This window comes from Oryzias latipes, chromosome 12 (genome assembly GCF_002234675.1).
Source record: "Oryzias latipes chromosome 12, ASM223467v1".
Classification (NCBI taxonomy): Eukaryota; Metazoa; Chordata; class Actinopteri; order Beloniformes; family Adrianichthyidae; genus Oryzias; species Oryzias latipes.
In genome coordinates this window covers 23,807,155-23,823,641 of record NC_019870.2, presented here as the reverse complement: position 1 = coordinate 23,823,641, position 16,487 = coordinate 23,807,155, and the positions used below count along the sequence as shown (strand labels likewise).

Here is a 16,487-nt window from a genome sequence, read left to right as displayed (position 1 = left end):
GCTTTGGGCCTCAAGGCGCTACCAAGTGTTTTTGCTACGTGGAGCGGTGTCATTTACAATGCATAGAAGAGATGAAAGATGTTTGATTAAAAATCTACCTGATTTATTTTAAAAAGCTCTACAAACGTCTCCATGTCGGGGTTCATGAGATTATTCGGAGTCTCTCCAGGTATGATGAGCTTCACTCCTGCTGCAGCATGAACTGGTTCTGAACGATGGCCGCTTTCCGCCGCTACTTCTGTGACCAAGTCTGATGGCTCTCTGTTCCATATTAGTATTAGAGGGGAAACAATAAAAACAAGATTTATTGTCTTAATGAAAACGAGAAAAATATCATAACGTTTTTGGAGGCCAGAGTAGGCTGCCTCCCCATCCCGCAGCGGCTCTCTATCTGCCATCCAGCCAGCCGCCCAGGGTCCAGTGGAGCTCGGGTCGCCTGGCATTGTGAGCTCTGTTGCCGTGATCCAGCGTAGCATGCTTTGCTGCTCAGGGCTCAGCATAGTGACCGCGATCGCTCCAGCCCCATAGGCCCTGCGGCAGACTGGCAACCTGTTCAGGGTGTATCCCGTCTAAACTAACCAGACAATGGTTAGTTTTGAAAAAAATATTTCCTAACTTACCAACAGAAACGCACTATGAACCTGCATGGATAAAAGCAACTTGTGAGACACTGGTGCAGAGCTTAATGCTCTGAATTAGACAAACTGTATTTTATACGAGTTTATTCATGTAAAATCCATCCATTCCTCCCTCCCTCCCTCCCTCCATCCATCCATCCATCCATCCATCTATCCTTCTTCCTCCGCTTATCCGGGACCGGGTCGCGGGGGCAGCAGTCTAAGCAAAGATGCCCAGACTTCCCTCGCCTCGTCCACTTCTTCCAGCTCCTCTGGGGGGACCCGAGGCCCCAGATGCACACGTTCTCTTTTCTTTTTTGAAGATTTTTTTTTAGATTGGTGAGTGAAGCCCTCATTACTGTAAAGAGCTGACCTGTGACCGCCGAGTCACGCTTTCTCATCTCCCCTGGTTTCTGCAGGAGCTCTTCCCCGAATTTTGAAATTTCACGTTAAATGTGTGTTGGTATTCAGACAACGTTTTTTCAAAGTCATACTCTTTCAAAAAATTTGGATATACTGTCTCTGGTACAATCTGGGGATACATCAGGGTATATACTATATTGTGACGTGTAACCTGATGCGTATAGTACCGCCAGACTCCTGCCAATACACAGCCCTACTGAGCATTGTCAGAATGAAGCTTGTCTGATATACAGATTTCCACTCCATGAAACTGAAATATTTGGTTTTCCTATATGAGCCAGACAACAACACTCCTGGAGAAATGTCAGTGTTGTTTTTGTTGTTTTGCGATTGTACATGTGCATCCAAACCACTTTATGCATCTTGTTTGTGGAAGCGTCAGTCAAGTCACTTCAAAAGCAGAAAAAGAGCGTTATTGAATGAATGAGCTTTTCTGTGCAGGTTTGACAAAAGCCGTGCTCTGTGCAAGACAAAAGATCTAACAGAGGAGACAAATGGTTCATGATTGCCAGCATGTCATCATCTAGCAGGCAGCTAAGTGCCCTTTAAGGAAACAGCGCCTGGGATGTATTTGAGCAGATGGAAGCTTAATTGGCTGATGTCAGTCTGCTTAGTACTCAACCTGCTAAGAGGGGATAAAATCTCAGAGATATTTTGGAGCTAATCCACTCAAAAATGCTATTAATAGCTTGGCAACACATGTAAGGATTGATCAAATTATTAATACATTTGGTAATTGCTCTTTAAATAGTGACGTGCTTTTTGCAGCACAAAGGTATCTGAACCTTTGCTGGGTGTTCCCTTAAAAACATGACAATCAAGACAAAGTATGTGAGTGAAAAAGGAGGCTGGTTAAGTCTTCTTGTCTCTGTCTGGTTTTTTTTCTGTAAATGAATGTATAGAGCGTGTGGGCTCCTCTCTTCCCACTCAAACCGAAATGCAATATCCTTAACCTCCTTCCGTGCTGCAGTAGTGAATAACTCAACCTCCTACACGTGGTGATGCTTTGATATCCTGTTTGACTTGACTTGAGTGAGAAAACTGAATAATTTCCATCAGGTTCTAAAGGATCAGGTCGATTCTCTCCATGCTGATGAATTCCCTTTTGTGTTTGTGAAGGTCTCTGAAGTCACGCGTGAAGATCATGGTGGATGGAACTCTGCTCATCTCCAGGCTCATCCCAGAGGATTCTGGGAACTATACCTGCATTCCGACTAATGGCCTCCTGACTCCGCCTGCTGCCTCCGCCATCCTCACAGTGATGTGTATGTAATGCAAACCTGCAGTATGTTGTTGTAAATCACCATAGACCTACACATTACCTGCAAAGGTTTTTATTAATGTAAAACAGTCGTCGTTGATAGATAGGCAGATACAAATACACTTAACCCTCACGTTGTATTCAGAAATGTGTTTAATTTAGTGTCTTGTACGTAAAATAGCAATAATAAAAATGAGATGTTTAAAAAAATTTGCCTTTACTCCCCACACTCGTATGCTTCTTATAGTATCCTTGATACTCTTCTGGTTATGCGGGGAGCCATGCACATTTATAAACAGATGCTATGTTCAACATTGTCAGTTGCTTCTTACAAGAGTCACCCAGCTGTCAGCTGATTCACAACCAAGTGAAGAGACCCCGCTGGTTGTAATCTATACCCACACTGGGTGATGTCGTGTTTTTGAACACAAGCATATACTAAACAGTATACTTGGGTTGTGTATCTCTCCTTCTCACAGGATACGCATCTTAATACAAGGTCCATGAATCGAAACATAAAAGATTCCACTGACTTTGAAACGATACAATACCGTCCTTTTCTTTTACCAAACTTGATTAAATCTAGATATATGGTATTTATTTGGCATTTAAAACTATAATTTTATATTCCTTTTAACACCGAAACTCTTATTTTTCTTACTGGCACTTTTTATTGTAAGCAACCAAAACAAAAGGTCCTCAACATAACAGCCAACATAACACCTGCATTTTGGGTCTTTTAGGCTTTTTTTCTTTCTGGTTAAAAGAGAAAGTCACATATTCAGGTGTTATTTTCAGTGCTATGAAAAAGAAAGGTTATCAAATGTTTAGTGCAGACAACACACATCATTTACTGTGGTTCACCTTAGGCCAGTTGGAATTGTCCCGAGAAGCTTGTGATTGGAGGCTTTTTGTTTTTGTTTCCATCACATGCACATAAAAAGGTAAAGACAGTAGAGAGCACAACAGAAAGAGAAACCAGAAGGTGATTATTTACTGTCTGATCGATTTTATACCTTTTTAACAACATAATCTTGTTTAGATCTGTGATTTTCAATGGATAATGTTACTCCCAGTACTCGATCAGTTTTTCGATACGAATGTTGATAAAAACGTATCACACACCTGGTGCCTTCAGGTCAGAACATTGTCAGGGCTTGTCAATGATGGCAATTATCTTATTTTCCATGACATGCCCCTGTGTTCTAGACAAGCAAGACCAACCACTGCTCTATACTAAGAAGAACCTGGGAGCCTTTGAACAAGTATAGGGTCTTTCCTCCTAAAGCCTAATAAAAAGTAGAGATCTGAGCATTCCTCTATAAGTATGTTTCCCCAAACCATTAGTGATCTAATCAGTGTAATACCCTTCATATCTTCTCCTGATGTTTTTTACATCTTCAACTTCTGTTTAGCTTAACCATTTCCTCTGTGAAAACAAATTACTCTATAGTGGTGGACCTGCAGTTTCCAGTATTCTGTGGCAAAAGCAAACCCAACCACTGTTGGGCCCCCTAGAGGATGCAGTACACCCTGGTCTACTTCTAGAATTATTACTGCATTGATCTGCTGGAGGTTATTTTCAGAGACTTACACAGAAGGAGCAGATACCACCAGAACCTTGTTAGAGTAACATCCCACCTCTGTGAGTCTTCATGCTCCTCTTACTGATGGCATAAAGAAAACTGGGTTTGGTGCATCTCCTGAAGGAGCCGAGCTACCACTGCAGCCTCTACAGCATCCAGGATTCACTTCACAGTAGTGGCGCTGACCTTGGGCAAATGCAAAAGTAGTAAAAACAAAACAAAAAAACAACTAGGAATGATGAGGAGGGAAGACATGTCAGTGGCATCAAACTATCAAATGATTGTGGTAGTGGGACCTTACAGCGGGAAACACAACTCAGTCCAGTTAATGGCCACACCAGACTTTATGTTTCAGAAGCATCTCACAAGCAGCACCTTACGCTGGTGCTCTAAAAATACTCACAAACGCTTGGGTTGCAGCGCTGCCACAGAAATGCATCATTATTTCACAAACAGGACAGAAAAAACAGTAAGCCTTTAACCAGAAGGAAGAGGTGATTCAAAGTAAAATGACATGTGAACTTTAAATCACGTTATCTCAGGGTAAATGTGAGATCTTGTTGACTAGTTGCTATTTGATCATTTAAAAGTTTTCCTTTCATTTTTTTAAGTGTAACATTTCTATAATCAGAAAGAAAGCAAGTATTTAACCATAATCCTGGTATAATCAGCTGTTTTCTCATAAAACCTTTTATTCCTTTTTTGTAAGAATTTTCTTCCAGCTGTAAATATAAGTTTAAAGCAAAGGAGCAGTCTCAGAGAAAACTGCAGAATCTCAACCATATAGTTAGCTATTGGATTGTTTCTTTCTTTCTTTCTTTCTTTCTTTATTTTGTAATATAACACAAAAATGTTTGAATCTAATCATGGCTCACACAAAATCAGGAACTTTTGTTTTGTCATTGTCTTCAGACCCCGCCCGAGTTATTCACATGCCCAAGGAAACATACCTTCCCACAGGGATGGCGGGGCTGATCACCTGCCTGGTGGCAGCCCAGCCGCCGCTGCTTCGTGTGGACTGGACAAAGGATGGAGAACCTCTGGACCTCTCTTTGGTATGAACACAAGGATGACCCTCATTTTCTTTAAAAACTCAGCTCTGCTCCTAATTTTCTGCGATTTAGTTCATGTTAAAGTTGATATTAGCGGCATCACAAAATCAGAGTAGAAAAGAAAATCTTGAGGGTTTTTTTATGGTGGCCCTGAAGTGTAAATCATACCCAACAAATCACTCAACTCAAAAACATTTAAAGATCGCAAGGACAATCGAAAAAGCAAAACAGATAAGAAAAACACAACACTACACTTTAGAATTCAAAACAAATTTTCAAAAACATGAAACCAAGAAAAAATGAAACGTTTTGGAAAACAGAGACATATCCCAGAAATCAAAATGAAAATGTTGAAAAAAAAAACATCATTGGTGATTGGATGATGAGGTTTGAGTGTTGTGTTGTTTTTTTTTTAATTCATCTTTAATATCTGCATAAAAGTTTTATGGTTGGTATGGAGCATCACCAGTATCACTTCATGCTAAATAAACCAGTTGACATCAATATCCAATCATAGATGTCCCATAGTACCTACCTTTCTGGTTTCCATAAAAAACATTTAAAAAATTGCCAGAAATCAAACTGAAATATAAAAAACAAAAAATAAACAAAAGAAGAAACCAAAAAGGTAGGTTTCTATGGGACATAGATTGGATGATGATATCTATCCATCATTTCAGTGATACTGGATTTGCTCCGTATTAATGATAAACATTTAGAAGTATAGGAACTAAGTCTAGAACTCAAGGAGCTAATTCTAGTACTTCAAGCTACTGAGGTGGGTGATGCTAGAGTGACCTGGCTGTCGAGCTGAGTGCAATCAATGTTGCAGATAAGTTGTGCTTTTATTTTTAAAAATATCAAAAATGGAATTCCCTTTTATTCTCTCATTTTCTGCAACACCGATCGAAAATCTTTTGGCTGGAACTGAACTGTCGTAGGTTAGCTAATCAATCTGTATTTATAATAGACAGCAAAGATGACAATAGCGACACCCACAGGATATATTACTCAATAAGGCTTCTATAATAAAGCTTCTATAATAAGTATGCAGGTGAATTGGAAAAAAACTTAAACCTCAAAAATCAAGGGTCTTTATCCAAACAGTGATGTCCCATAGTGCCACCTTTTTCCAGTTTCTAATTGTGTTTCATTTTTGAACATTTCATTTTGATTTCTGGAAATTACATTTGCTTTGTTTCATGTTTTATTTCGTTCCTTTTTTTTAATTGTGTTTTTGGTTCCAGTAATTTTGTTTTGATTTCTAAAAGGTAATAGGCTTTTATTTTTTTCATTATTTGTTTTGCCCTTTTGATCTTTAACAGTCTTGGTTTTTTTTTTGCATTCAGTGATTTGTTGGTGTGATCTGCTCTTCTGGGCCACCGTAGTTTTCTTTCATGAAAGAACACTCCAAATTTTGGGAATACTGTACCATTGGAAAACTCTTTTACACATGGCACATGTTTCTCATTAACAAGACATTTTATTCTAAGCACTGGTGGAAGTGTGCTCTCATTTCTTTCTATTAAGGCATTTTAATCATTTACATTTTAATGGACATGGCTAATGTGTTCGATCTTAAAAGCTTGAGAGGCAAGCCCTCAGGAATTCTCCACCACCTGCTCTTTTTCACTTTGATCTTTTCATCCTCTTATTAAAGAGATGAACGAAGGTAGCTCTATATAGTATAGAACCGGACACATCTCCCCTCATCTTTTAACCTCTGTCCTTTTGCTGTCTCACTGGAGAAGCAAACTTCTTTATAAATACTTCTTTCAAAGTAAAAGCCCACCCTGGAAGCCCTTTGACTTCTTTTCACATTTCAGCATGCAGGAAATTCCCTGCACTCCTCCACCTCTTACCTCCCATCCCCTTCTAAACCTGGCTGGAGATGTAAACGAGGTGGTGGTTGAGATGCTCTGCAGGAGATGTGATAGATTTCTGTAGTGTAGGACCTCCAGTGTAGGACTCAGGGGCTGGAGTCAGGCTGTTATTCTGCCAATTATTCCAATTCAGCCGTGCAAGCCAGCAGACTCGCAGCAACACAAACTGTCCAGAATTATGGCAATTTTGACTTCATTAAACTGAGTGGGAGCCTTTGGAGCAGTTAAATCACAACATTAGCCTTTTTTTCTGCCGCTTGATGGAAGAAAAACTGAATTCAAAAGTTTAAAAGCTTTTAGTGCAGAAATTGAAACTATAAAGAGCATTTATGCTCAGAGTGTTTGGAGACACTTAGAAAGGAAAGAAAAAAGTGCAACAAAACATCCTTCTATCCCTTTCTCCATTTTAGATCATTTATGATATCCTTACAATGAAGCCAGACAGAAATTGAAAGTCTTTAAAAGCAGAAGTGTCCCAATGTTGCTAACGTTTTCTTGTTCTTTAAAAAATGTGCAATTATAAAATGGATTTCTTTCTTTTTCTCTCTATCAAGATTGAATTCATTTATTTTTTCGTTCCATTTTTTTCTTTCATAAAGTATCCAGGATGGTCCCTAAAAGCTGAAGGTACCCTGGTCATGGCGACCGTTAATGAGGATGCTGCCGGCACATACACATGCACTCCATACAACAGCTATGGCAGCATGGGATCATCCCAGCCAACCAGAGCCGTTCTGCAGGTTCGTGACCAGGATGAATGCTAAACAGAATGTAGAACAAATGGGATCCAGAATTTTTTTATGCAAGAAAACAAAAATATTGTAAGACATTCAGAAACTCGAAGTCTTCTGGTTTTGTTAATAATTGACTGTATTTTAATGAACCGTAACTGTGTCAGTCAAAGCAAATGGAAACAAAAAAAGACTTTCTGTTGACCTTTCCCCACTCAAGTGTGAGCCCTCTGATATTAATAGAAGTCAGCCCAGATTTACTACAATGGTGGCACTTGGTGGGGAGTTAATTGTGTTGCTAATCCTTTTGTTATTAGGATAATCTTGTCCAAGCCAGCAGTAACCCAGTCTTGAAATCCACTGTTGGCATCGCTGCAATCTCGCCTCGATTTAGCTGTATTTGCTTTGGCAATTTACAGGACCCCCCATCATTCAGCATGGCTCCTGAGGAGCAGTACAAACAGGAGGCCGGCAGAACGCTGCTTATTCCTTGTCAAGGAACTGTGGAGTCAATGAGCAAAGCGGCCTGGAGGAAGGTAAATGTGTCTGATCAATATGTTTGGTGTTAATATTCCCTTTTTTTATTTACCAAGAAATAATGTAGTGAAGACTCCCTGCCTAGAAAATAATAAAATGACCTTGGTATTTTATTTATTCTAAAGTTGGACAGAACCTCAGTATCATTGTTATCACTCTATCAGTGGCTCCCTGAGACTGGAAGGGCATGAGTTCAAATCCAGGCCGAGCCATACCAAAGACTTTAAAAAATTGGACCCATTGCCTCCCTGCTTGACACTCAGCACTGAGGGGTTAGACTGGGGGGTTAAACCACCAAATGGTCCCGTGCATGGCTGTGTCTGCAGCTCACCGCTCCCCCAGGGGATGGGTCAAATGCAGAGAACAACTGGACGGAACTGGACAGATAAAAAATGGCTTACTTCCGGCTCTAATAAAAAGACATCAATTCAGTCGCCATTTTTTCATATGGATACTGCCACATCCATATACCATGTGGGAACCAGATGACATCAGTAAGTAGTGATCGGTCCAAATCGCTCTGAGTCAATATTTCCATGGCAACCACTCTTGCAAATCAGGAGTGAGTTTGTTGAAAGTCCACACCCCTACCGAGTGTGAGAATCTCAATCAAACGTTTCAAAAGTTGGACGTGGGGGCCAGCAGGCATCACATAGGCTTCCAGGAAAGCAGGTGCTTCCTGTTTGGAAGGGGAGAGGTCACTCAGCCAGGTTGTCATATACAGTCTATGCTGTTGACCCACTCTTAAAAATAGTTGTTTGCAAACCGCTGAATGTGTCTGTGTTTGGAACTTTCATTCAGAAGTAGTAGAAGATGAGTTTTATGTCAGAGGTGTAGAGTGAAATCTGCACCGCAGCCTTAAAAGCCCTCAGGGATTCATCTACAGCTCCCTTCTTATCTCCTCACGAGTCATCTAGATGGTAAAGTAATGAGGAGCCTAATGATCCTGAACTTAGCACACGTCAGCGTAACACAGATAATTTTCCTAAAAGAAAAACAGACTTATTTCAGGGGAAAAAAATCCTCTCAGTATTAGATTGAATATGATTAATCTTTAAATTATATTTGCTGTCAAGTGCAGCTCTGTTCCCTTGAGCAGATGCAGGAAAAGAGGCACAGTTCAACACGTTTGCTTTTTAAACCTAAAACATGACGTGGCTATATGTACGTGAGCTAAATCCTCCACATAACTGACGCAGGTTGAAGCGGGCAGACTGCAACTCCTCACAGAAATCCTTACTATGGAGCAGAGCAGGCCATGACAGACAGAGACCAGTGATTACATTTAATTCTTGGACACAGATTCAGCTTCTTTCCCGTCTGACCTTGCTGTGAACCTTATTAGGTGGACAGATGAACTGTAGAGTTGTGAACCTGAGCAGAGGAAGAATAAGGATGAGCCACAGATATGTGGACTCAACCAGCAAACCTAAAAAAAAAAGTATCTTTTTAATCGCAGACTATTGAACTTGAAAGAACTGATGTGTTAAATTACACTTGAGATATTCTAACATGAAGTAGATTATTTAAAAAATGTCATCAAGTTGCTTGTTAAAAGAACTTATAGTAAGCTTCAGTTTACATGGCTTTTAAATACTTAATTATAATCCTCAGGTTAACTACATGTGCTGCATACAGCTAGGAGTTATCAGAAACTTTCTGAGATGTGCACATGAATCCTAGGAAAATCATCAGCTCGTTGTGCAACAAAAAGCCCGTATGGTCCCATCTTTTTTCCTGAAATTAGTCGAGAATCTACAGTCCACCTAACACGTGCACATTGAGCTGCTGGATCAATCTAGGCGAGACCATGAAACTCTGCTTAGAAGAACCCAGCTGGGTCTCAGAGCTGCAAACTGCTTGCTTTAACCCTTGTGCTATCTTAGATGACCCCACCCTTACATTGACGTGTTCTCCCTACCATGACAAAGGTGGATAAAGGTGGAAAGATTTCATGTAATCCATGGACACCAGTGAAGATCACTAATCATTGAAGAAAAAAGGTTCAGCGCACTGTCTTGTGGGGTCCAGATGACCCAACTCCCAATGTTAAAGTGCCTAGGATAGCACTAGGGATAAAAGAACCCTGTGTCACGTAGGATCATATCAATTCTGCAAATGCAGTTTTAGGTAAGTAGTAGAAGGTATTAGATTGGCGGGGATTTAAAAAAACGATATACAGTTTATTTCACCATTGTTGGTGCATCTCAGCTAGGAATTTGTAAACTAAAATTAAATCCCAACTAAGTAACTATTACCATATTTCTTTAGACCAGGGGTGTCAAACTCAGATTTCTCAAGGGGCCAAATCCAAAAGACGCTGAAGGTTTTTGGCCGAGAGGATCAACTTTTTTCAACACACTAGAACTAACCTTTAAAAACTGAACTTTTTAAAACATAAATATGAATAAAAATAGACTGAAAATAATACTCTGGAATAAATCAACTTAAACCTTAAATAACTTTATAAAAATATTTTTCTCTCCATAAAAATATATCCTGTCAAAATGACACAAATTCAAAATAGGAATATGCTGCATAATAAAACAAATACAACCTGGAAATATGAATAAAATGTGTGCTTTACAACAATAAATCAAATTCTGTTTTCTTTGCTCTTGTGTCACTTTATCAGTGCTAGATGCCTGGCATTACTAATGTCAGCAAGTTGGTTTGTGTTAGGTGTGAGGTCCTGTTGTGGAGATTCTCAGGGTGGACCGCAGGAGGTCATCAGTGGACAACACCTGTGTGATGTTTTATTAGTCTTCATCACTGAGAAGAGCTTCTCACATAGAAATGTGCGACCAAACATGCACAAGGTTTGAAGCACATGTAGACGGATCTGGGGCATTTCTACAGGAATGGAGAGAATAAACTGTGCGGTTCTGCAGTGTGATACTTGGCCTTCAGTGTGTGAAAACACTGCAGCTCAATCGGCTCCATCTGAATCCGCGGGTGTAGTTTCCACTGTACGGCAAACGGGTTAGGAAGCAACTGAAAATTGCTTTTTTGTTCCTCAAAGTTACCAAAGCGCCAGTCTGCTCAGCTTCTCAGCAAATTGGATATTGGATGTTTGTCTGATACCACCGTCTTAGATTTTATTCTTTAATCACAGCCACAGATGAGACACTCGGGATTACCAGTAATGTCAGTAAACATTCACTCTGCCTCCAGTCGGTTTTTAAAGGCTCTGTTTTCTGAATCAACTTTTTCTCTTTGGCATCGTGGCAGATGAAGCGCTGCACTATGGGATCTTTAGTGAAATTAATGCCACCGCTGCTCTCTATGATTTACTAGTGGCAGCTTACAAATCAGCTGCGTTGTTTTAAAAGCAGTTTTAAAGCTTGCATTTACTTGCACTTTGAATTCTGCTCAACTCCCAAAGGAGATGATAAGATAAAAGTTTTTACTAAGAAAGTAAAGGGAGGAAAAGAAATTGCTTAAAAGTAGAATTGTGGTGTGAAAAATATCAGAGATTAGGCCATATCGCCTAACCCTACTTCAAAACCTTTAATTCTGTTTTCAGACAGTCCACCGTAAAATCTGGTGCACCTGAAGTAGGAAATCTGGTTGTGAGTCGCCCAGCAGTACGAATTGTTGGAGTATTATGTGTACTGTAGTCAGGAGCCTGGTGGAGCGGTTTTGTGCTTCAACTATTTGTGAATTTGGTTAAAAAATGTACTTATATGAGTTTTTTGTTTTGCTTGATGTATCGTATTCTCTGATGAATATGTTACTTTTTTAAAATTCAAAACATTTTAACATTCTTTGACCAGAGAGCCTAAAAGGAGTGGTCAAACAGCCAGACGTGTCTCTGTGGCCTCAGGTTGCAGACCTGAGAGTCCACACCGGATCAGTTTGAAAAAGTACCTAAAGAAATAGTGCAAACTGTTGTGACCCTTTTTCATTTTCCAAACCCATCTGTATTTGTTTTATGGATTTTCTGTGGCACCTATTTAAATGAAACAGACATTTTCCACTTTCCAGTCCTAACTTCATTTGACTCTCCATGACTCAGGCAGCACTCAGGCATGTACACATTTATTTAACCAATCAAATGCATTTTCTGGGTGACTAGGCAACCCCTCCCATGCAAGCAAACAGCACTTGACCTTTGCTTGTGGGCAGTAGCATGTGTCAGTGCAGTGTGTTGTAGGTGGTGTGTTTTGACAGCACACAGCTAAGAAGTGTGTAGCTTGCCAAAAGAGAGTGAGTGAGGTCCTAATTTATTCAGTTTAACTTTTCCTCCACCTCCTCATTCAGGCAAGGAGGCGTCAATGTTTATCTGAACCTCAGCAGCATGTTGAAGCTGTGAAGTCAGACCACTTTGTAATTATTCTGTAAAATACATTCATCAAGTCCTTGATTACTTACCACAGTTATATTTTAACTTATTTCAATATCTTTAACATTAACAGCATACAAATTGCTGAGAAATGACAAATGTAGTGGTCTGGTTTCTATATTTAGACGGGTAATGACAGCTGAGAAAGGGTGCTTTAGCATTTTACCACCAAGACATTTGAACTACAGTCTGCTGAGGACTTTTTTCTAGAAAACCTTTGAAAACTATAGAAGCTCAATCCTTGAGCATCACACATTTCATGACACGCTTCCTGGTTTTTTTTTGTTGGGCATTCATATGTGGTCTCCAGCTCACCATGGCTGTAAAGACTAAGGATTTGGTTCCATTTGCTTTCACAGGGAGTCTAAATAAAGGGAAATTTCAACTTAAATTAAATGTTTTTTCTTTGTGATAAGCTGAAACAAAATCCAAAAGCTAAATAAATACATAGCTCCCTATTTTGTATCAAGTAATTCAAACTAAGTTAAAAACAATTGAAAAAAGATTGTTACTTTTAAATCGTCAGTAGTCTCATATTAGCAGCACGAAAAAATGCAAAGTTGTACTGCATCTTCTCCAACCAGATGGCTTCTCTTGGGCTCTGAAATTGCAGGGAGCTCGCTGTAGATGCCGTCGTCGGAACTGATGAGGGGGATTTGTGTCTTGTCTTGGTGTTGAGCAGAGGAGGGAGGGGCCACAGCTGTACCTGCACACAAAGCAGCTGAGAAGCTCGCATTGTTTTTTTCTCGGTATGAGGAGGACAAACTATTATCATCAGTGTAGAGCAGGGGGGCGTGGCTGAACTTGCCTCCCTGCAATGCACACCTGATCCTCATCTCAGCACTGTCTTTAAAAGCCTGCACCTTTCTGTTTCTCTCTGCCAGATGATTACTATTCAGTAGCTCTTAGTAACTGTCCAGTTTAGTTTGTCAGTCTAGCTCTGTGATTCAGCTTCCTGTCTGATTTTGTTTTTGTTTTTTGAGAAATAAACTCTTAACCTGCCCTCGGCTTCAGACTCTGCTTTGGGATCCTTCCACACAACCTAACACAAACCTAAACTTTTTAACTTACAATTAATGGCGTTTAGACACATTTGTGTTAACGTGTGGAAAAGTCACAGCCATAGTTGCTAGTAGTGTGACATGCAGAGGAATGAGATGTTTACATGTGTTACTACTTCAAGAGAGTTTTCTGTGTTTACATACAGGGTGTACGGATGTACGTAGCTTCTTCACACAAGAAAACTTTCTTTGCCTCTGATTGGTTCTGCCTCAAACAAATGCATGGTTTACATAACCAATCAGATTACGCAGTGGGCGGGACAATGCCGTAAACCAAGAGTTCGGGGCTACATCTGAGTTGAAATAACCAGTTCATTATCGGCCTGTCTGATTAACCCTTGTGCTATCTTAGATGACCCCACCCTTACTTTGACGTGTTCTCCCTACCATGACAAAGGTGGATAAAGGTGGAGAGATTTCATGTAATCCATAGACACCAGTGAAGAAAAAAGGTTTAGTGCACTGTGATGACTCAACTCCCAATGTTAGTGCCTAGGATAGCACAAGGGTTACAAAAAAAACAGGATAATTCAAATTAAATGTCTGCCCCCATAGCTGGTCCAACCCTAATCTGGGTTTACATGTGACATTTGCATCTCTTTTTTCCCCCTTTACCATGCATTTAAGTCCCAGTACACCTGCAGTTTCCGAAATACTCCAACCCTCATCCTGTCATGTTCAAAGTCACTTTAAACAGTTTGTTTCCCGCTTTTTGTGTTGAAGGTCCTTTCATTCCCCATTTCACAGCAATACATGAATCAAACAGGAGACTGTAACATAAAACTCCTCATTCTGGTTTCTGAGCATCCTGCCATCGCAGATTCTGCTTTGTGTTTTTGCAGGGAGTATGACCCATTGTTCACATGTGGATTTATGGTCATTTTGCTCCTGCTTGGACTGAAGATAGCTTACTTTATTCTGATTATGCCTAAGTCACTTGCACCTGTATAGGGGTTGAACCGCACAGGTCCCGCAGGAATTTGGGTTGTCACCGATAGAGGGTCATAGAGAGGGGGCACAGGTGCATCTTGAAGTTTCCTTGAGGCTTGTACAGCCACCTTAAAGGGACGCCATGAAAATGGAACGTACCATTGTTGTGCGTGTGGTAAGTGTATCGTGAAGTAATTGTAAGGATAATATAAGTCACACACACTTATGATGAACGAGTCATGATGTTGTACGATGTCCTTACGCCACACTCTAACGGTGAAGTCCCATTAGTTTTCACGCACCTAGCGGTGTGAAATTTGTTCTCTGCATTTGACCCATCCACAGTCATGCTGTATGCATGGAAGTTAGCGGTTATCACGTGAACAGCATTAAAAGGCACTTTGCATAGTGTGCAGGCTTCGAGGAGATTTAAAAAATGAAGAAATCCATGCGACGTGCCTGCATCTTTCCCACTTCCCCCCCTTACTCACCCTTACGTGTTGCTTACATTTTTGCTTTCGACCTGTTGCCCGCAGCTTTTCCGTAGGAAAAATGTTCATCAACATTTTAATCCTATGGGCTCACCGAGTGGACTACGATGTAAATACAGAGACCTTGGGCCAAATTTTGTGCGGGCCACTCATGCCCTGCTTTTAGCTCACAGACAGCTCGAATCCACCCATAAGGGCAGTTGTGACTTACGCATAAGTGTACTCTCCACTCATTTTTACCCTCATGTGAATGTTTCCATGTTTTTAGGTGGACCCCGTTCGCCCCATTTCATACTCCATCGAACCCAACGGCTCTCTGCTGTTGCAGCCCCTTATCAAGGAGCACCATGGGGAATGGGAGTGTAGCATTTCCAACCGCGTGGCCACAGTGAAAGCCTGGACTCAGGTCTTTGTCCTCGGTAAGTGTTATGTCACAGAACCACACTAAGACAGGGATTACATGAGCTTTCTTCATTTTTAGTTTGTACTTCTGGTTCCCAGATTATTATTATTATTATTCTGTGTACCTGTTCTGCCCAGCGCAAGCCTCCACGCCGCCTCCTATGTATAAATGCGGTACATCAAGAGCTGGCCTCTAAACTTGTTCTGTTTCAGGTAGTTGAAATACTGGCCACTTTCCATCAACTCCTCTCCACTTCCTCCATCACAGGCACCAGTCCCCATGCAGCTTCCTCCATGTCCGTCTCTCCGGGGGTGAAGCAGGCCAATGTATCCTGGGAAGCAGGCTTTGATGGAGGATCAGCACAGACATTTTCAGTTTGGTGGGTGTAACACCTCCCACTTTCTTCTGGGGCTGTAACCATGACAGCCATCGACAGCACAGGCATTACTCTATTGATCTCTGGGATGAAGAATTCATTTATCTGTTATCATCTCTTGGCAGCTACAATAATACGAGAAAAGTGAAAAAAAGAGCTACTGTAAATCAAAGCATCTTAACATAGTGACCCCAATAGATGTTAAAAACATTGCAAACCAAAGTCTTCTTGTTGGTTGGTTTTTTTATACATTTAGAATTCACTTACAGGCTTGGTTAAACCCCACTGATGGAAATACTTTCAAGCACTGGGAAAAAACAGACTCACAAAGCAGTTAAAATGCAGCAATTGGACTTGTTTATTCACTTATTGGCAAACCAACAAATATACTTTATTTAGATTGCTTTGGGTGTTAAAGATGTTCAGAATTCTTTTGCTTATATTTACTGCAATGAAACTTTAAGATCCAATTTAACATCAGAAATGGAGGAGTTAAACAAGAAGTGTCTCTTTAGTGTTGCAGTGGTCTCCAACCTTTTTCAGGTCATGGACCGGTCTGAACGAAGCAAAAATTTGCCTTTGATCATTTTTTGCTACTGGTTTCTAGAAAAAATATTTTTCACATTAAAATTCTACTACAAGAAATTTAGTTTAAAAACTTTATTTGACTGAATCTTCATCCTCTGCCAAATATTTGCTGTTGGTTTAGACTTAGTGATGAAGATGAAGACGTCAAACTGGATGCTAACCACCAGACGCTAACTTTAACAACATCTGACTTTTAAGGTGTG

General features: G+C 40.4%; 1 protein-coding gene across 2 annotated transcripts in view; it reads left to right on the top strand.

Annotated features, from left to right (window-relative positions):
* Positions 1-16,487, top strand: part of igsf9 (immunoglobulin superfamily member 9) — an 85,402-nt gene that overhangs the window by 53,763 nt on the left and 15,152 nt on the right. For both annotated transcript variants that reach the window (XM_020707826.2, XM_011482007.3), the window contains exons 8-13: positions 2,160-2,305; positions 4,800-4,942; positions 7,422-7,562; positions 7,973-8,089; positions 15,186-15,336; positions 15,588-15,699. In XM_020707826.2, the coding sequence (XP_020563485.1) occupies positions 2,160-2,305; positions 4,800-4,942; positions 7,422-7,562; positions 7,973-8,089; positions 15,186-15,336; positions 15,588-15,699 (810 nt within the window). The remainder of the gene's footprint in view (positions 1-2,159; positions 2,306-4,799; positions 4,943-7,421; positions 7,563-7,972; positions 8,090-15,185; positions 15,337-15,587; positions 15,700-16,487) is intronic.